A 22,308-nucleotide genomic window follows, 5' to 3' on the forward strand; every position below is an offset into this window, starting at 1 on the left:
AAATGCAAATGAGCACGGCAGACAAGGATAGTTTTCTTCAGGATGTTTTTGGTTTTCTTATTGCATTGTTTTGGAAGTGTCCAAAGATGTTTAATAGTACTTAAGGGATAGTTCAACATTTTGGCAAATTGGCCCATTGCCCATTGCCGGGTTTGTTACCTTTATTTGTTGGTGTAAGCTATTTTTAGAACGGCAGAGCAGAGCCGCGAGCTGCTCAGAGCTACGCTACGGAGGCTAATGGGATTTCTTGGTTTCCCTCATCAAACTCATCAAATACACAATCCAACAACTCCAAAATGCTCTCGTGGACAAGTTGTGACCTGCACATTCACCACGCTATGAGATAATAATGGAACATTATGAGACAGTTGTTTTCAAGGTAAATTCATTCAAAACCGCTGATGCGCGTTACCATCAGGAGTAGTTTTTCAGCAAGCAGTCTCTGCATTTGTCTCAAAAACAACTTTGTCTCATAATGTTCCGTTATTATCTCATAGTGCGGTGAATGTGCAGGTCACAACTTGTCCACAAGAGCATTTTGGAGTTGTTGTATTGTGTGTATTTGATGAGTTTGATGAGGGAAACCAAGAAATCCCATTAGCCTCCATAGCGTAGCAGCTCGCGGCTCTGCTCCGCCGTTCTAAAAATAGCTTGCACCAACAATTAAAGGTAATGAACCTACTGCTAAAACTATAGGGATTATGGCAATTGGCCAGATTTCTATCCCTTTAAAACATAATTTTAACTATCAGCCTGTACTGCTAATGCTGGAATCTTTTCCTCATGTGTCACTTTATGGTTCTTTGTTGTAACAGACACAGCTGACATGTTTTCCCTGTTGAAGTTACTGAGAGTACTGTAGAAACATGTTTATTTCTGATGCCCCTGTAGGCGAAAGCTGACAGAATGACAGGCTGAGAATACTGACTAAACCTTCACTAAATGAGCTTGTGCTGCATTCATGTTTCTTTGTTTCCTAGATATGACTGAGGCAGGATTGTTACAAGCTGCTGTTTGTAGCTGTGAGTGTGCTTGGTGTGTTGCTGGTAGTTTGTGGGTGCTCACATCAGCTGGCTGTCCTCATTGTAGGCCAGGACTTCGGTGACGTCCCAGTCTCCCGAGGTGATGGACTGCAGCGTGTCTGTGCTGGTGTTGGGCTTTAGGGTGTGTAGAGAGGCAAAGGAGCAAAAAGCAGAACTTTAGTAATAGAGACAAAACAAGTTATGATCAAGTCAAACCCAGGCTAGAGCTAAATAAGAAGCCAATCTAAATCTTACTAATCCTAAAATCTGACTCTACATAAACCATCTTTTACCTGGGAGATGGACATGGAGATGTGGAAGAACTTGCCCCTGCCTCCTTGAGGAATGGCTCGGGTGAAGAACAGCTTGAGTCCATCTTTGGAAAACAGAGGCCTCTCATTCTGAATACACAGACAATTGCTCAAATCAATGACTCAATTAAGCATGAAGCTATAGAAACTGATTATAAATGCAACAATTAGACAAATATTAAAGGGGACATATTGTGGAAATATCACTTTTTGAAGGCTCTTTGTGGAAAGGGGGCATAACATGTCTCCTTTAAGCAAAACTGAGCTATAATGTGACATGAACTGCTGGGAAAACTGATTTTAATTTGATAACCATTAGTCAGGTTAGTTACATTTAAGCAAAAATTAACAGTAATCAATAATATTCAACATAGTAAACATGAAGCCAATCTGTTGTCAACAGTCTCACCTGTCTGTGCAGCCACCCTTCACTTTCATCCTCATGTTTCTGTAAAAACAAAAACAGTGTAAGAGGTTTCAGTTGCTCTATGAAAACCAGCCTTTGACACATGCAGCACGCACACACACACACACACTGGACATTGTTACCTTGGTGCAGACTCCTGTTGTGGCCTCACACAGGGTGAGTATAGAGATATTCTGGGCTCTGTTGAGCCAGTTGATGGCCAGTTTGGTGGTGGTGGCCCATTTCACCATGGTCACATAGTATTCACTAACAAACACAGACAGTTTGAAGTTGAGTCAGCCATGTGGACATGTGACCACTCACCGTGACGGAAAATATGAGGAAAATAAGACAATGACCGGCAAAAGCGCCAAAATGTTTCCATTCACTAATTGCAGATTATGATAGAATTTTAAAAGGAGATGAAACATTTATGATCTCTTGCAAATTGGAATTGAGATATTAGAGCAGCAGCACACAGTATAATGAGCCACAGCGAAAAAGGAATAAAAAATGGGGTATAAATACGACCGGAGCGAATGGGGGCATTAAACTTAATGGAACTAAACACGGAACCAACTAAAATAAAATGTATCACTGCAGAAAATGAATCTGTGCAGGAACAGAACACACTGTTAGAGATAATTTTAACTATATGACTTTATGAAATATGCAAACTTATCTACCATCATAAAATGAATATATACTGACAATTACACATAAAAGAACGTACGAAATGAATGAACGGAATGAATAAAATAGCGCATCATTTGACTGAGTAGAGAGACTGATTGGAGGGCGGTCTGCTCGTCTCACCCTATCCTGGGATCATCAGGTCTTCTCATCTCGATGGTGTGAAGAGGCCCGTTCAGGTTCACCACATGCAGAGTGATGACTGGGTTCTCCTCACCGGCCTGAACAGGATGAGAGAATCATGGGAAAATTAGCATGAACTATTAATATACAAAAACAAAAACTACAATTTCTGGATATACACAGCTCATTTTTGCAATCAAAACCAATGACATTATTTATTTCTATGTGTACCTTAGGGTAGTGGTACTCTTTCCCCACTGGGTAAGGTGTTCCTGTGAACATGGGCAGCTCCATCCTGGGCACCAGGGTGTCGTTGATGGTGGCATATGCCAACCTCGCGCCATCTGGAGACCACCAATGGGCGATGTGGGACTGGAAAATTTCCTCTGGACAAATCAGAATAAAATTACCATCAGTCATAATGACAGTGAGTAAAAACTCAAGCAGCAGAGACATAAGTTAATTACATGGCCTCAGGCCAGCACACTCAGACAGCCGTTACTTGTCAGAAACGAACAGGTGTTCTGGGAGAATGTCTTTTGAAATGTATAAAGTGCCGTGTCATTAGTAAGGCTCTTTGTATCACACTGCTCTTTGTTCACAGAAGGTCATTAAATTGTTAATTCATAAATGCCATCTCCTGTTGGCCACCACGCGGGATTTATGCATGTGAAGTTGTTTAATTTTGATTAAATATCAGTCAAATGTTAAGTAGCCTGAACGGCACAAAGTGAGAAAGCTCATTGTTCCAGAGGCAAAACTCCAGCACCCTGAAAATAACACAACTAGAATAACTGTCTGTCTCCATCAAGCAGCCATGTTTCAGGGAATATGGTCACAATCTGCTCCTCTTGAGTTACAGCACTGAATGAAGGACAGAACGTTTGGATGTTACAAAGAAGGTGACCTCTGACTTGCTGCATGTACACCGTTATCACTTCAACATTTCATATGATGAGACATCTGTGTCTTATTAAGTGCATGAATTTGTGAGACACAGCCACAACCACGTTTTCATGAGGTCACAGTGACCTTCACAGATCATCTCTGAATGATCCATGATGATGAAATGTTTCTACTAGATGGCGAGGTCGCTGTGACCTCCAACTTTGAAATTTCTGAGCCTAATCTGAAGGAAATTCCCTCACGGCTTTACTAAGATATCACATAGCACAAGAATAGGACAAAATGTTTGTGTGTATGGACAGACGACCCAAACACAGAATGTCTCTGGCCCGGGCTGTTGCAAACAAAAGTCTCTAAAAACAGGTCAAAGCATCAAAAAATAAAAAAAAGTTATCCTCTCTGCCCTCTCAGCAAATACATCCTGCTAAGTCTTGATTGACCTGTTTGCTGTTTGTGAACTCCCATTCACACACACACATACAGTACACACACACACAAACAGTAGCAAAATGCTGAGGTCATAAATCACAGCAGCTTTTAATCTCAGTACAGCCCATCGACCAAAATAGAGCTCAGCTACATTTCCTCGAAATCACCCAGAAAGCAATTTCTCATTACAGTTACAAGTACGCAGCTCACTTTACCACACAACCTTAGTTTTTGGAGGGTTGTTGTTACCTCTGTGAGTGTGTGTAATGTGTGTGTGTGTGTGTGTGTGTGTGTGTGTGTGTGTGTGTGGGCCAGTTTCACTTCAATACATCTCAGATTTGACCAAGTTCTTTTGAGACTCAGGATGTGTGCGTGTGGATAGGTGGGGGAAATTATGTAGCAGTCACACAAACACACTCAGGTTCAAAGAGAACATTGAGGACAAGAGCGGTCTAGGTTCTTCATCTCTGCTCCACACACCACACACACAAATACACAAAAAATACAAAAACACCTCTGTCAAAACACAGTGACTTATTAAGAAATTATGCAAATGTGCGCTGGCTGAGGGAACTTCCTGACAACGTAACACATGACCGTGACAATTCTACTTCATTATTAAGTCTGCGGCGACGACGCAGACGGCATGGAAACGGCCCAGCTTATTGTTACTGCTTGCCACCAGCTACATTTATATCAACTTTTGCAATTAAAATTTCATTAATGCTGTTTATCTGTGGGACTGGGTGCTGGCTTTGGGGGAATGAACAGACATCAACTACCAATTAGCATTTTCATTAAGCGTGCACGCTTGGTGGAATCACTTGATATGCAGCATCATTTGACAATCACCCGCAGTACAGACCCTCGTGTGCATTTGTTCTCTAATGAAGTTCTGCAAAAAAAAAAAGAAGTTGCTTGTGTGGTATCTGGCCACTGCTGGACACTGTTAAACTAATTATAACTCCACACATCTCTATGTTAGTGTGAAATGAGAAGAAATAGAGCTAATGGCAGCACTTAGTCTTTACTCTGGTGGGCCGCCTGGTGTGTCCACCTGCACCCTGCTGGCACGGCTCAGCGGGGAATGATTGGATCTCAAAGTCTGAAGATGAACCGAGTGGCAACAGCACAGCATTAGCAAAGATGAAAAAAGAAGAAGAAATAAAATAATAATTAAAGCGATTTCCCGCATGGCCAGCTCCAGCACTGCCTGCTAACTCCAGCAAGCGGCAGCTTAAAAAGCTTTCCATGTGGAGTGGAACCGCCGGGCTGTCGGATCCGCTTGGCTGGGGACGCCCAGTCACCTTGGCTGGTCAAGGAGAAAGTAGTTAAGTTTCCAGAGACGTCCTGACACTTGCATGGCAACAACAGAAAAGTGAGGAGACAAAAAGGAGGAGAGAAAGTAAAAGAGAAAGAAGCACTTTTGATGAGCTAACTCTCAGTTTCTCTTCTCTTAAGTAATGAGATCGTGTCTCCTTTTGTGACGATTACCAAGGTGAGCTGTCAGAGCCTCATCTCCCCTCTCCATGTTCGCCATCCTGCTGTGAATACCTACATAATTCACTGAGCAGAGTGTATTATTAATGCATGAGATACCATGAGTCAAGTGGCCGGCGAGAAATAATGAGTGCAAGGTGACAGGTTCAGGCAGACTGAGCTGGAGAGACGAAGAAAAGAATATCAAACTTCTTGGCATTTAGAGGATTCTTTTTTTATTTTAGTGGGAAAACATCTACTTGAAGTGCATCTGGAATCAGTGAGGTGATCAAGTGGACTGTTTCTTTAGGAAATAAGGAGCACATGATGCCAACAGAGGGCAGCAGTGTCACATGCTAAATCCATGAAGCAGAGCAGCAGTGAGGTGCAGAGAGAGATGCACCTTTTGTTCTAATTCTTTGTGTCTGATAGAGATTTGAGGCCAAAACCCACTTGTACTCTTCAGAGACTCTAGTCCATCTCAGCAGCCAGATGTAACACAAGCATTTAACCTGCCAATCACACAAGAACCACTACAAGACGTGTCGAATATAAATGAATATCCTGCCCAAGGTGAGGCCAGATGCTATAAAGTACAGAACTTGACAGCGGAGACACGCCCTCCTCCTTGGTTTGTTAGACGACGTGACAGCGTAGCTTTACACACACAGCTGCTACTATAAATACAGAACAGTTACCACTGCGCTGACTGAGGTGACAGTGCTTGTGATAACTGAGCCGGAGCAGAGAAGCACATGATGGAGTGAGGTGAGATTTCGCAGCGCAGCTCCACAGCTTCGTTGACAGTTTGTGCTTCAGTCTAAAAAAAAAAAAGAAAACTTTGGAAGACGATGCAGGGGTGAAACGCTACTAACAATGAGTTGTTCTTGCATATAACACAAAACTTTATGGGAGGAGTAAGCCACCGTGTATGTTTGCCCTACAGGAATAAATCTAAATGCATGCGAAGCAGCAACTTAAAGAGACACTCCAAAGATCTGACACATAAAGGTCAGTGAACTTATCATCAAGATCAAAAACATTCTCTGCTGCTGCTTTGAAGGGAAAATTGTAACAGTTTTAAGTAAATGACCCCGATGATGTCACCATGACCTCAGCAAGGGTAGAACAGTTTTAAAGTGAACGTACTTAGTAGAAGTGTGAGGTTTGAAAGAAATTATCATTTAACCAAATGTCATGACACTGTGACACTGCTCAAATGTGTTCTGGGAAACGTAGTGTAATGATGTGGTGGAGAGATGCGCACTGAAGATGGTAGAGGCCATAGATTGAGTCGGCAACCAAAGGAACGCCCATAAAAGCATCACTTCCGGTAAGAGCCGTGGGGGAAAACAAACCAATCTCCCCATCCGCTATAATGGGAAAGTGCGGCGTTTTAAACCTTTGTCTAATGCTTGTCCGCTGTCATGTCTTAGTTTGAATCACTTGTATCTGCTGACAAAGAGATATTAAAAAATACTGTGCGATTGGGGTCGATTGTTGCCCATACATTTTAAAATACTGGGTCAATGATCCGCGCTTTCCCATTATAGCAGACGGGAAGAATGGTTTGTTTTCCCCCACGATTCTTACCGGAAGTGACATTTCTATGGGCGTTCCCTTGGTTGCCGACTCAGTCTATTCTGAACAACGTGGATCATCCACTTCATAACACATTGGTGGACCAAATAACTGCAGTGGTGGATGGCTCCTCTCTCTTCGCTGCAGGATAGGGAGATATAGAAGATCCTTTGTACCAACAGTCATCAGACTTTTTAATTCTTCTGCAAATGGTAGATGAGCTGCCAGACAAATGGATTTTTCCTTTGGGGATTGATAAAGCCATTTGTATGGTATCGTTCGTAAATGTAAATGTAGTATCCAACATTTTTGCAGCTTCATCCACACGTGAAAAAGTCAGGAAATCTTGCTCTGTTGCTGCTCCCCTGTTCACCACTCTTGTTGTGTGATCACCACAAACCTTTATGGGAATGGAAAATTTAACACTACATCTCCCATAAATCACCTGTGATACCAAGCATAAACATACATTTCTTATATTTCTTCAAGCATTTTGGCTCCATGATTTTTAAAAGGTAAAACTCCCATAGATGTTATGTGCAATATTAATTTTAACTGCAGCTTTGTTAAATTGTAGACCCACAACATGATTTCCAACCAACTCCAAATCACTATTCCACAAAGAAATCCAATCCAGTTTACCTTGGAAAAAAAAAGGTTCTACAAAACTAGTTGAAACTGACTCATAACAGTTTCAGCTCGTATTCTCACCAAACTAAAACCCCAATTTTTTTTTTATATATTCCCTTTTGTAATATTTCCTTTTCAAGTGCACGAGTGTTGATTATGTGGTTACTCTTTGCCCTGCGGGCTCTGACACAAACAGAGCGATAAACAGAAACGAGCCTTCGAACAAGCCTCTCGATGCAGACAGTCATCTAGCCAAACATCTATGGGGGCAAACATGACTCAAATCAAAGCCACGTCGGGTTTTTTATCTCAGCGCACCAGAGCCCAATAAACAGCTGTTTCCTCGGGCTGCGTCACACTGCAGGATGTGTCAGTATCAGTGCAGCCTCGATAATCAGACAGCCGACAGATGACGGAACACTTGAGACTCTCCTGAGGCGTTTTGGACTATTACACACAGCCGGCGGGGCTCTTGGCTGCATCTCCTCTTTTTTAATTGAGCCTTTTTTGATTTTTTTTTCTTTTTTTTCCCTCTCTTGCATGCACACTGCAAACAAACAAACAAAAACACAGACATTCACGGATTAAGGCAGCAATGCAAGCCAGAGGATATTCAAGCCGGGGAGATTATTTGCCAACCTTTCACCCCTTAGCATCAAATCTGCGGCACGGGCAACAGGCAGAGCTTAAGACCTCATTTCTCCTCGGCGGCAGTCTGAGCCTCAGCTTGACCTTGGCCAGAGCAGAGTCTGAGTCATTAGCATGGATAATCTTCTGCCTTGCAGTCTCACTGATGAATGTAAATATTATACAACCTGGCACAGCCTCCAGACTCCCCCATGCAGATGCTAACATCACCACTGCACCAATGCCAAATGTATTTAGTTTTCTTTTTTTTTTCTTCCAGGAAGATTTTCTTTTAAACCATTTATTGATAATAAAAATGAATGATGGACTTTTAGTGAATTTTGGTGTATTTAGTGCAACATTTGCAATATTGAATATTACACTCAAATTCTTTGGTTGAATATTTCATTCCAGACCTAGGGGCATTAACTCTCCTGGTATCAACATTTCCACAAGAGGTAAGAACCTGGCTGTAGGGACCTGCTGCCCTGAGGTCCAACAGGTTCAGGGTTAGGAGGATCTGGCTTCACCAAGCTCCAACCTCCATGGCTGAAAAACTGAAGCCAACACTGAAGTTCCACAATCTGTAGTTCCTTGCACACCCATTTGAGGCTATACTGTAACTCAAACGGTGATTCAATCGTCTCCCAAGTCAAAATGTCCAACTTAGCAGAAATAAACCTGTTTACAGCCCGGTACAAAAAAAATCTATACAACGACAGCTACTGTAATCACTTCCTTTGTCTATGGTGAATTCTTACTTAAAGGGGAACTATGCAAGTCCAGTCCCTTATTCTCTGTTTTGGTAAGGCTCCTCGCCAGACGCCAGGTGGAAGGCAGAGAGCCTCCGTTATCACTCCTAACAAGTCACAAGTTGACTATCACAACTATCACAATTAGTCTGGAGCTTTTTAATCAAGGTAAAAATGTAGCATAGCCAGAAACCTGCTTGGTTCCTCTTTAAATCATCTGTTTACATTTTATCAAGGCTTTAAGTTCTGCATTATTGAAGGCGTAGCCACTCTGAGTGACATGTGGTTGAGCGTATCGTTGCCATAAACTGGCATGACCCAAAATCTCAGCTCCACACATGTGCCAAGATGGCGACAGTGGAGCAGCCCACTCTGAAACCTACTGTACAGGTGACATCACTGAGGCTACGTCCAGTCGTCCATCTTAATGTCTCTGTCTTTGCTCTTTTAGCCGTGGATTCACGCCCAGGGACCCAGTCTTTATAATAGGATTTCAAGTAGCACTAAATTAGTTCTAGCCAGATATGTAAATATACTTAGTTCATTAGCAAACTAACACAGAACACAAGAGCAAATAACCAGAGCTCATTTGAGCCAATTATGTTTAGATTTTGGATCTTGAATTAACTGAATTATTATTATGTAACAGGCTTTCATTTCTTATTTATCTTGAGACGACAAATTAACATTTCTCCTTATCTCAAGGAGGAATTTCAACCTCACATTACACTATCTAATTCATGTAGCTTACATGCGGGAATAAACACATACAATTCTGTTGTTCTATGATTCACTTTTATCTCAACATTATGAGGCTGACTCTGTGTTTTATCTCTTGGTGAAAGATTTATCCTGTCAATAAATGATGAGTGTAAATTACCAGCCCTTCAGCAGCCCATAAATATGAGTCAGGGGGGTCAGACGCCGCAATATCGCACTGATTAATGTTTAAATGGCTGCGGATGGATATTGCTGTTGAAGGATGGACGTGGTTTCAAATGTCAGCCCGGCTAATGCAGAGATAAGAGGAGTCGCGGGTTGACAGCATTGAATAAAAACAAGGAGAGCGGCGCAGAGGGAGGCAGCCGCGCAGCTCCTGTCCTGGTGCACCGGTGACCTCAGATAACCTGCGTGTCACAGCTTCTAAATCCTGAGAAGGCTCCTGGGTGACAGCCGCTCACATCATCAAATAGATTTCTATTGTTTTATAGTGTTACTGGAGGATTAACAGCTTTCTCTATATCATAGGCAGTGTGTCTTTCTCCTATCTCCTCATCTGTGATTCTGCTGCTCCCCATCTCCCTCTCACTCTGTTATTAAAACACTATTCCACCGGAGCAGAGAGTGCACCCAGCGCGGCGGATATAAATTCATTAGTTGAATTCTAACACCTCTCTTTTTCTTTTTTTTCTTTTTTACACCGTGAGGCACACAGGTGAGCTTTGATCAGCGGCGCCGACGCTCGGAGAGCACCATGACATCTGTATCAGAGTGTATACAACACACGCTGCCGCCGAATTAATGCAAATCAACCGATGTAGAACATTCACTCATTTTCGCGGGGCCGTGTAAAGCAGAAGCTGGCAGACTTTCCATTTTTAATTTACCTGCATGAAATCAAGAGCTTCACGCCAACAATACTAATGTGGGTGCAGACGCAGGGGAGGCTGTCTGTTTCATGTCATTAGTCCCTAATGCATGTGTTCCTGCAGAGTGTTCTGATTAAAGTGATGGAAGAGAGGGAGGACGCATTATTTATATTAGTCACCATCATTTTAGTGTCTCCTGGGTCAGTGGTTGACTCATTAGAGAGTCAGTTCATCATGATCAAGTGACAATGACTTAAGACCAGTAGATGCTACTACGACTTCTGATGTGGACCATGATACGAAGTTTCATGGTCCTGATTATGAATCTGACCTTTCTTACAAGGTCAGAAAGTTCCATTTCTGACCTTGTAAACATTAGTAAGCAAAACACTCTCACCTAAAAGTCAAGTAAGTAGCTGCTGTGGAGCTGTGGAGCTGTGGAGCATAACTCATGGTTGAGCAGGCTTTGCACAGTTGCAATGAAACTGTAGATGTTCAGAAGAAAAATTTAATTCTGAATACTAAAGCACCTTCCAGAAACAATGTCCTGGTAAATCAGGAACCGGTTGAAGCTCCAGCTGAACTGAATAAAAACTCAATTCAATACGTTTTAACCTGTTATTTTCTAATCACAAACTGAGTAGAGCAGGGTCATTATTTGTGGCTGCACTTGGACGGTTATAGGAATCACGACAGCAGGTGCTGTGCTGAACTTTAAACCCAGACACTCTGACCTCCAAGGGAAGCTTCCAGTGGGATTCTGGCATTTATTTGAGGTGATATTTGAATCAGCAATATTTTTATACAGAAGAATAGCTGAAAGCTCATTTTGTGCATCTCAGGGGCGTCAGAAAATATCAGAGTAGAAAAGAGGATAATAGGTTAGAAAGTTATTACTCCTATTATTTGCATTAAAATGCAGTCTGAAGCATCTAACAGCTTTTCGTTGCTCTTCATTATGCACAAAACAAAACTCAATTAGTATGTATTTGGTGAGAAAACTGTTGGATAATCCAGAGTGTGCTATCTTTGCAAAAAATACATTAAGGTTTAGGGTGAGTATGGTATTCAAAGTGCAATTCATCCAATGACGTAACAAACTAAAACCACATCAGAATTACAAAGATCTGACCCTTAATTGCTAAAGCTGCAACGCCTTTTTGTTCTACCTTACCTTCATAGAGCCAATCACTGAGCCCGTTGAAGATGACGCCCTCTTTCCCAGTGGACACCAGGCGGATGGAGCGGCTCTCCACTGTCGAGCGATAATAGATGTTGTTCTCAAAAATGAAGATCTAAAAGATGCAGAAGAGAGACAGGAAATACTCAGATGCAGATTGTGATTTGATGTGTTACAAACTATATAAAACCTGCAGAAAGAGCGTATTTGCAAGCAGCTCCTGCCCTTTTTAAGTGACCTTGTGCAAGACACTGAATCCCTTTCAGCTGTACAGACGCTGATCTGTTGCTGACCCCAGCTGTCAGTCTTCCTACAGGGAATTGCCCCACAATGAATAAGCGGTTACAATACTATTATTATTATCAGCATGAACACAATGAAAACCTGAGGACACTCTAACATTCATACTGACACTTTATCTCCCAAGTTGGAGACCTGAGCGAGGCAGAAGTCATGCTATCACAGCCTAGATCAACCTTGAGGTCGGAATGGTCGAAACACACATTAGCATGGCGCTTTTTCATCTGTCACCCAAAGGAGATCCGTGCACACCTTTTATGTTTGAGGGAAACCAAAGTTTTCACACAAGTACAAAGGGCGGAAAAAAGAGAAGTCTTTTCAATTCAATTCCTGATAAGACCGTAAACCCTGGGACCTGATTTTGACTTTGACGCTCTCCTCCGCAGGCCTGCGGGGCTTTCCAGATAACTGAAGGTCAACTCTTTCATTACAGAGAATAATAGATCATCAGCACCCACGGTGAGCGTGCTGGGGTGGGATGGCTCTTGGGGCTGGAATTTTAAAATGTTACAGCCTTAATGCCATGCTGAAATCAATCTCAGGCTATTACAGAAAAGGGCTCACTCGGTATCTCAAGGATTATGGAATCTCTTGGCCTCGAGTTGGGAATCATGGTATCAGTTTGTGTGTGATTCTCCCCCCCCCAAAAAAGTAGAAGTAGTACAGCTGAGAAGTGCAGCAGGAAATCCAACAATGTACATAAAGTAAGTGTCTGAGAGCAACTTGTTATTCTTTCAACAGCGTTAATAGCCTTAACAGATGAACTGCTACAGTACTCTACTGTATGAAATTAAAGTTATTTAGTATTTTGAATTTTTCATCATAGAGGATGTGGCATTTCGTAGACACAGTAAAGACCCAGCCAGCTAAAAGTTTCTCCACTGAGCTTTGCATCCCTTTAAAAGTAAAACTGAATCTGTCACAATTAGTTTCTTGTAAGGAGACGCGGGCTGCGGGCCCATGTGGTTTGGTGTCACTTTGGTGCAGAAGGAGTCCCTGTATAGAAGCTAATCTAGGCCACAGCACAGAGAGAAGACCTGGCCCCGTTCTCCGAAGAAAGGTAGAGCTCTGCCACTGATCTGGGATCCACATTTATCCTCAGAGAGAATGTTTGGAGTGGATTATACAAACTGCAAAAGAGTTTGTTACTCTAGTTTGGTTTGTCTGTCGGTAAAACTGCCAAAACACTATTGTAAGTGAAAACTGCACCTGAATCATGAGGAAATGATGGGCTTTGTTAGGAATGAATAATCTGAGCAAACTAGACTAAAACAACAATGAAACACCAGACTCTATATTATTCATGCACTCAAAAGACAACACTCGTATAAGCCTGACAAAAAAAAAAGGATATTGGTTTGTGAATGGAGAAAAAAAATGTCCACAACTAATATCCATTTAGTTTAAAGGGATAGTTCAACTTTTTGGCGAATTGGCCCATTGCCATAATTCCTATAGTTTTAGGAGTAGGTTCGGTCGTTACCTTTACTTGTCGATGCAAGCTATTTTTAGAACGGCGGAGCTGAGCTGATACACAATCCAACAACTCTCTGCATTTGCCTCGAAAACAACTCTGTCTCCCAATGTCCTGTTATTATCTCATAGCGTGGTGAATGTGCAGGTCACAACTTGTCCACCAGAGCGTTTTGGAGTTGTTAGATTGTGTATTTGATGAGTTTGATGAGGGAAACCAAGAAATCCCATGAGCCTACATACAGTATATAGCGTAGCTCTGAGCAGCTTGCGGCTCTGCTCCACCGTTCTAAAAATAGCTTGCACCGACAAACCTACTCCTAAAACTACAGGGATTATGGCAATGGGCCAATTTGCCAAAATGTTGAACTATCCCTTTAAGTCCCAAAACTGTGCTAAGTCAGTGAGTATGGTAAAAGTTATATCTCAGCTAACTTAGTCATTGTGAGCTTGTTAGCATATGTGCCATGGATGGATCCATGCTCTCAATGGAGCTGCTGGCTAAGGCTGGAAAAAGATGCATAATAGGTGGTGTCTGCTCCAATGTTTTTGAAGCTTAAGGATAACTTTACATAAGGGCAAAATATAAGCCTCGAATGATGCTACAAAGCTAAATTCCCAAAGAACCCAAAGAATATACAGTACATTGCACTCCTACGGAAGTGATGTGAGCATAGTCTACATTACAGCCTCTCTCTCTCTCTCTCTCTCTCTCTCTCTCTCTCTCTCTCTCTCTCTCTCTCTCTCTCTCTCTCTCTCTCTCTCTCTCTCTCTCTCTCTCTCTCTCTCTCTCTCTCTCTCTCTCTCTCTCTCTCTCTCACACACTTCCAAATGTAATTCAAGGGTTAGGCCTCCTGTGAATGAACATTCAAAACCTTAAATGTGTGAATGTGTCAGCCATGTGCTGAAGACTAGCCGCCTACAGGGAGTAGGAGAAAAGAAACTCTACTTCTACTCTCTGTGGCATTAGCTTTCCACAACAACCATGAAAAGAAATTAAAAATAAAAAAACCTCTCTGGGGCAGACAGATGCCTTTGTGAAAATATGATGCCACTTGTGTGCCTAACAAATAGCCCAACATGGCTGGCCAGCTGTGTTTGAGAGTATAAATACGGCCATGTATGTGTGTTTTAATCGAGTGCATAATGGATTTGGAAAGAGGATAACAGGTGGATTGCCTGATGTACTGTATATTAGATGTCTAACTATGACGGCACATGCCTCAGCTTACAGAGCATGTTAGCTTGTTTCAGCTCTCATCAACCTCCACCTCTTTAACAGAGGACATGTGAACCTTCAGGGAAACCAGCTGCTGCTCAGTTTCATGCTAACATAACTCGCCGGCTCCAAGTCAAACCACCTTGCGACTAATGTTGGGAATCTTGAGGCTATATCAATCTAGCGTCTATGTTAATTAATCCAGTGATGAGATACCAGGTAATTAATAGCATTGTGCTGCAGGATGTAATCACTTACAGTCTGTCTGCCCTGCAAACCAACACACTGAAGCTCATTAATGCTCTGACAAGTTTGACGGTGTGATGATGGAGGCGGAGGATGACGGATCTTGGAGGTCTTATGCCTTGTCAGTCTTGTGACTTAACAGTTTTTAATTGTTTTCACTGGGGAATCTTAAGATTATTCCATAATAATAATAATTCATCTCTGATCAGTCTAGACTGAGTTCCTCAGATCTCAAGACTCCTGTAAATGCACCTCCTATCAAGCATAGGAGGTGCATTTACAGGAGTCTTGAGATCTGACTTTGCAGGACAAGCTCTGATGTTTCCTTTGCGACGCTCCCGTAATTCCATCATCCATTGTGCACTGGTCATTTGGTTCATGTAATGGAGCATTCAGGTGATCCTGGTCAGCTCGTAAAGTCAGGAAATGTAACGTGACCGTGTCATATTTATCAGGGGGGTCATCAGTCACTGGGAAATCTATCACATGAAATCACAAGCTCCTCTGTTTTTCTTTTTGTTAACAGTCTGAACATGTTGTAAATAAGTTGGTCTCACAGACAAACCTAAGTTATATGGATATGCAAGTTGTGTGTTTTTTATTGAAGTCAAAGACACAGCTTTGGCTGTAACTTTGGTATGATAGAACATAACTATCTAAACTGATAGAACAAACTGCCTTTGTGAGTTAACAAAGAACACCTGAATGCACCATCGTTCTTTTCTTTGTATGGCTTGACTGTTTCAATAGGAGAGGAGGAGTAGGTTCAGTCTGTCCTCTAAAGCTTCAATAGCTACATACGTCAAAGGATTTGACGTCTGTATAAAGACTAATATTGGTGGTTGCACATAATAATTACGAACACCATGTAATTATAAAGCTTTGCAAATAAATATTTATATACAAATAATGATCAGGTTTCCATTTTTGCTTAAAATGTGTCACAAAGCAACAGGGAATTTGACCAAATTTACAAAGTGCACCGAAGCTGCACATCTTTCATGTTATTTTGCGGCCAACAACTTTACTGTGTTGATTCAACCTCACTGCCCCCATCAATGTCTAAATCAGGAGGCTTGTATTTCCCCAGGAAGTGGTGGTGAGCAAAACAGAGCTAAAAAAAAAAGAGTGAACAATAGATGTAAAATGATCATTTAGAGACAAATATGATTGCATTTGAATGGTTTGCCAGGTCTGCTTAAGGTGCAAAGAGTTGATCTGTCAGTGTTGTGTTCACAGCTGCCTGCAAGTGGCCAAAAAATCAACTAATGCAGATTTAAACAAAGGACACTCTTAGGACGCCTCAGATCCCCTTCATCATTCATTCCAAGCCCTCCCATCAGGCGGCCAATATTAAGTTCCCCTGACCAAGACAAACACCTTGGAAAATAATTAATTCATCAGCCCCTGATATTATAAACCAGGACTGAAGGACATTGCCTTCCAAAACTTTGCATATTAGAACTTCTTTAGAGATATTTACTCCCTTTTTTTTTTATCTTAGATGTTTTTATTTGGTTTATCTGGTTGTGTGAAGTTCAAGTCAAAGACAAGATTCAATTGATTTTTATCTGAGCGTGAAGCATGGAATTCATGTTCAGGAGAAGGACAGGAGACAGTGAATTTGTGGGAAGTGTAGTTCTTACCAGTTGCTGACCCTGGGGTCCCCAGCCTGCGTACTGCAGCTGAGCATTTCGCACCTCTGGAGGGTTCAAGTTCCACGTCTCCCTGGGGTGCACAGACGAAAAGGAAACGGTGTCATCAGACTGTAGACACACAATGAGAGTGTCTGCTCCCAGCACCGGAGCAGCAGAGGAACAAGTGTTGCACGTCTGAGAACAATGGTTTAAGTGTATCCATAAATACTGACGCTCGGTAACAGTGTCACCTCTCCTTATTGGGAAAAGTGCTGCGCAGTGCAGGCTGCAGAATTAGAGGTGCCACTGCCTCTATGTCTTTGTCTGAAGCTGAGGATGAATGAGGTCATCAGCTCAGATGGTGCTCTGGCACGTTACCACTGGGTGGCAGCACGTAAATAGATTTGAGCTGGAGAGCTGCTGACAGTGCTGCCATACTGTGACCTGTTGTGGCAGTAATTTAAATAGGGAAATAACTGAGGTTCCTTCTTATAGCACAGAATGACCACTGGCTACTGATTAGTACCAGTTATTCAATGGTTAATACACCAGATGCTAATCTTTCAGGTTGTGCAGACCTACAGTGCGAGAATGTAATGACGAGCTATAATGAGCTCTCTTGTGTAAACTGAGATTAGACAGGCTACATCTGTAATGTCTTTTATATCCCTTCTTAAAACATTCTTTTATGCATAGTTAAATGTTTCCTCCTCGCTATCCTTGATATATATTCTGTTCTAATAACTTTTTAATCTCCTGTGATTATTTGTCTTTACGGTCTCCTCATTTTTATCTGCCTTTGCCTTTTTTGTTTGCTTTTGTCCTCCATCTGAAAAAGCACTCTAACTTTGCACTCTAAAACACTAACTTTGTTTAGATAAGTCTAGAATATGAAGATAAATTGCCAAGAGTGAAAACCTGTCATGCTGTACTAATGGCTAAAGGCATTTTCACTTTTCAGCGCTGAGAGACAGGAGACACACTTGAAATGAAATGACAGAACAGCCTCGTGATTTGCATTTAGTATTTCACAGCACACTGCAGTACAGGGATGTAAGATCTGCAGGTGTCTGACTGTGGCACTTCTAGCTGCCATCGGAGGTCATGAATGATTATATCCGTTTGATTTCACCAACAACATCAGTGAAGGCTTTGATGCTACCGATGATTTGTGGGAGGCAGGCGTGAGGACAGGTGGGAGGGGAGTTTCTGGTAGAGTGACGGACAGTGATGTCAGCTGAGATATTGAAGCAGGTTGTAAAGTGAGGAGAGCAGCACTGACGCCTACTTACGGAGTCTCCAGGCTGCAGATGATGTAGAAGGCTGTGTAGGAATGCTGGTACACCTGCAGGTGAGTGGAGACAGAGGATTCACATCAGAAAAAGAAATAAAGTGACACCTAAAGTCTTGAGCACTGCCATAAAATCAAACTATAGTTGGCTCCACAACAATAATATTGTTATAGTCGTGCTCATATAGTCTACTTGCCAACAATGAGTACCCGGAAATGTTGAGTACCCCAGCGTTTTATGTTAGAAATAGTATGGGTCCCCAGCATTCAGAAACTGACGGATGCTAACTTATATACTGTATTGGGCATTTAGCATAATTGACATAATTAGCATAATCGCCTATATGGGCAATATTTCAACAACTGCTTGGCTGATCTGGGCAATATTGGAGTGGATTTTGGGGTTATTGATGATGCTGAACCCATTTCTGACATTTTTAAAATTCAAAATGGCTGTCTAAACCGGAGGTGACCAGATTTTGACCGCCAAAGGGCCAATTTTGATGGATTTTAAGCCAAATCTTAAATTTTAGAGGATGCTGGTTGGACATATAACTCATGTATTTAAAATAATTAAAAATGCATTCAACTTATAAACTAGATTGTTATAGCATAATGTTGTTCAGAAGAGGACAGAACACATCATTATTATCATTATGCTAATTATGTCAATTATGCTAATTGCCCAATATATACAGTATAAGTTAGCATCCGACAGTTTCTGAATGCTGGGGACCCCTTTCTAACATAAAACTTTGGGGTACTCAACATTTCCAGGTTCACAATGGGGCCCTATGGGCTGGCAAGTAGACTAATATTTCTGGTCCATGATGGTTTATACATCTTTTATATTATCCAAACTATAAATTTGAAGAACTTCCCTTGAGGAGCGCCTGATGTATCATGACCACAAGGGGGTACAGCATCTTTTGTGAGGCCACAGTGACCTTGACCTTTGACCCTTAACCACCAAAATCTAAATAGTTCATCCTTGAGATCAAGCAAATAAATATATAAAAAAAACACCCTCAAAGAATTATTAAATGATAATATTATAATGACATAGCGTGTCGGTCAGTGGTGGGTGTGGTTACGGGTGAAACAGCCTTGAAGCTTTTAATAAGAGACAGCAGAGAGAGCATTGCTTTTCAGCCTGGTATTGAGTTGTGTATCTGCATTTACTTGAAAAATCAACATTTGTTTTTTTCTAAGTAAGAATGCGGCTCTAATTTTCATTGGCAAACATAACATCAGGGTGTGTAACTGTGCTCTGATCTAGACAAAAAAAAAAACTTGGAAGGATCCCCAGAATGTCAATATCATCTAAGATAAATACCTCTTTTCCCTCCAATCCAGTATCTGCATGTGTCTGTTTTACTCTGTGCGTGCCACAGCAGCGCAGGAACATATAAAGTCACTGCCCATTAGAGAGACATTTACATTCAACAGTGTATGGTTCGCACGTGTGTTAGTATGCAAACGCTATTCATAATGAACAGTGGCGACGCGTGCTGCATGTTGTGGCGCTGAGCTGCAATGTGCATTGGTGCGATCGCGAGCGTGTGTGTGCAAGGAACGAGTGTCATCTATCAAGGTGACGGAGGTTGGGATGGAATAATAAATGCAAACACATGCAGTACAGCGCATTAGACTTCTCCGGCGTGTCGTAATATTTTCCATTCCTCTCGAGCAATAACACAAGGTTATATCTCTGCCAGCATCCTTCACACAGCAACAACGGGCGCAAAGTCCCCACAGTGACTCGGTGGTGAAGCAGAATGAGGTAAACACACAGACATCAGGCAGCAAAATGATTCAATATATTTGATCTACCTATATTAGGAGCTATAATGCTTTGATGCATATCAAGGCGCCGGTTGAGCTGATGTGGTTATGGGACATTTTATGCAGAAATGACAAATTCCCAGCCAGTGCTTCCTGTTTCTACTGTCGATCTCATCTCTCTCCCTGCGAGCCCGCGCAGCGCCGAGGGGTTTGTTTGTCTTTCTGCCTCCCTTGCTACAGTTCCACTCGGCTGTGCCCGGCCCCCGCCGCCATTGCTGACAGGCAGCGGTGTGCGACAGGCCTTCACAGCCCGCCATGATTACTTTCTCTTCCCTCCCCTCCCTCCTTCTTCTTCTCTTCCCTCTGCTTTCGCTTCACTACGACCCTATAATCATCCAACCCCCCCCCCCCTCCTTCGCCCCAACTGGAGGCAGCTGACATATTTGGCTGTCAGTGTGCTAATTCAAAAAACAAGCAAACAGATGAGAAGCTCACCGGTGCAACGTTGTAGGCCAGCAGCACGTGCTTCATGTCAGGAGACACCTCATACTTGCTGGCTTTGTACATTTCCTGTGAAGCAGAGGCAGATGTTAGACAGGGGGTGAAAGACAAAAAAGATGAGACTTCCAACCACGCATGGTATTTCTTTCATTAAACTACTCCTTAAATGACTGCGTTTGACGGATTGCTCGGCTTCTGAGGCAAATGGGAGTTGCATTAATCTTTGCACCAAGGTTTGGTGATTTGATGGCAGGCATAATGTTGTGTGTCGTCACCCGGCGTCTCTATCTCAAACCATACTCCGCACAACCGAGCTCAGAGTGTTAACTATGCAGCTCACATTTCACAGTAACAATGGATCATTTGATTAAGCTTTGTAATAAAAAAGAGCTTTGGGTGCTTTGATTTGCTGACACTATAAGAAAAAGTTTTAATTTAATTCATGGGCAGCCGTGGCCACTTTAGTCCTGTGGATGTGTGAGAGTAAGAGGAGAAACGGTGACAAAAAGACTTACAAACTTCTTGTTATGAACCAGGACGGTCTTTTCATCGGTATCGACGTTGAACTTGACAACGTCGCCATCACGGTCACGGTACAGTAGCTCACTGCCTGTGAGGTGGGAGAGAGACAGAAAGGAAAAGAGACTTTGAGGAAACAAGAAAACACTCTGCAAACACAACACACAAGCAATGATCATACATTACATCTTCGTAAAACAGGAAATAGAAAATCACAGCAGTGAACAATGGCCCGAGGTGTTCTGACTGTGGTGTTTAACATTATGATGTGAAGCTGAACTTTTACCATTTGAATTGTAAAATCATTATTTCACCACGTTGGATTCTTGAGCAATGTCCAAAAAATGTGATTTGTAAGGTCACCGTGACCTTGACCTTTGACCCCAAAATCCAGTCAGTAATTTCCCCATGGAGGGACAAATAAAAGAATAACTTATCTTTCAGCTTAATATTTGTACAATATATATATATATATATATGAAATTCCCTCTTATTGGTCTTGACATATCACATTCAAGCAGAGTTATGAGTCTGAGTGAATGTTTGTCCCCAATCTGAAGAAATCCACTCAAAGCATTACTGAGCTATATTGCGTTCACAAGAAAGCGATGTACAGATCGATGGACAATCCCGTCATTATGTCGCAGGCATGGAGGCATAAATACAGAGGAGTCTCCATGATCCAATCTAATAAAACTCAAGAATTCAGCCTGTGGGTCTGACAAATGACCAGACACACTCACTGCCCTTTTACAGCCAGAACAAAAGAGAGCAGCAATTAAGCTCCTTATCCAGAAACCCTGTAACACTGGACACCCAACCTTTATAAATGTAACTGATGGTGAGAGCAAGAAATCCTTTGAAGCTGCTAAGTAAGTTATGAACCTGACCCCAGAGATCTGATTAGTCATGTCACAAGTGAATCGGTGGATTGTCTGAATTGGCCCTCTGTGAGTTGGGTATGCTCCTGCTCTGCAGACATTACCCTCTGAAAATGTTAAAGCAAATATTCAGCGCTAATGAAGGTATTAGCTGTCCTTAGCATTAATGACATAATTAAATTTTAGGGGATGCTACCGTTTATTAGCTTTTTACTATCAAAGGCATATCAAATTAGGCTTATTACTGTAGATCAGGCTTTTAGCAAAAAAACGTGCAACTTTATCAACAGCAGGGCTCTGACAGTGAACTTGATAACAATTGTGTCTGAAATTTGGTTTAACGGTTAATCAAACTTTATTGGTTGCATTCCAGCGTTGACATCTTCTAAGTGTTTGCTCTGGTATAGCAAATCCCTTCTCAGGTAACAAGCCTTTGCTTCATGCACCGAAATGATTTGCTTCCCAAACAAAGCAGGCCGGTCCACCTGCTAACCTGAGAGTGTATTGGATCTTTATTGGACGCTTAAGTCAGACGCGAGGTTTACTTATTTATCCCTTATACCTTTATTTTTCACTCAGGATCAACTTTGCTTTTACAGGGACACACACACTGGCAGCAGCTGCCCAGTAAACCACAGTAGTCTGACCTGCTGGCCACTCAGCACCTGCATTAAGAGGTTTATTGTACCAATCCTGAACTGTTTAAGTGCAGTAAAACCAGCATATTA

The 22,308-nt window shown here is 42.0% G+C and overlaps 1 protein-coding gene across 1 annotated transcript in view; it reads right to left on the minus strand.

The window, feature by feature from the left end:
- Positions 1-22,308, minus strand: part of dpp6a (dipeptidyl-peptidase 6a) — a gene marked incomplete at its 5' end in the record, with an annotated part of 165,447 nt that overhangs the window by 10,614 nt on the left and 132,525 nt on the right. Inside the window, 11 exons of the mRNA XM_083995365.1 lie at positions 1,066-1,157; positions 1,316-1,423; positions 1,743-1,781; positions 1,883-2,006; positions 2,556-2,653; positions 2,787-2,941; positions 11,723-11,843; positions 16,613-16,694; positions 17,896-17,948; positions 20,175-20,249; positions 20,696-20,790. Of these exons, the coding sequence (XP_083851491.1) occupies positions 1,066-1,157; positions 1,316-1,423; positions 1,743-1,781; positions 1,883-2,006; positions 2,556-2,653; positions 2,787-2,941; positions 11,723-11,843; positions 16,613-16,694; positions 17,896-17,948; positions 20,175-20,249; positions 20,696-20,790 (1,042 nt within the window). The remainder of the gene's footprint in view (positions 1-1,065; positions 1,158-1,315; positions 1,424-1,742; positions 1,782-1,882; positions 2,007-2,555; positions 2,654-2,786; positions 2,942-11,722; positions 11,844-16,612; positions 16,695-17,895; positions 17,949-20,174; positions 20,250-20,695; positions 20,791-22,308) is intronic.

Source organism: Trachurus trachurus, assembly GCF_905171665.1.
Source record: "Trachurus trachurus genome assembly, chromosome: 20".
NCBI classification, from domain to species: Eukaryota; Metazoa; Chordata; class Actinopteri; order Carangiformes; family Carangidae; genus Trachurus; species Trachurus trachurus.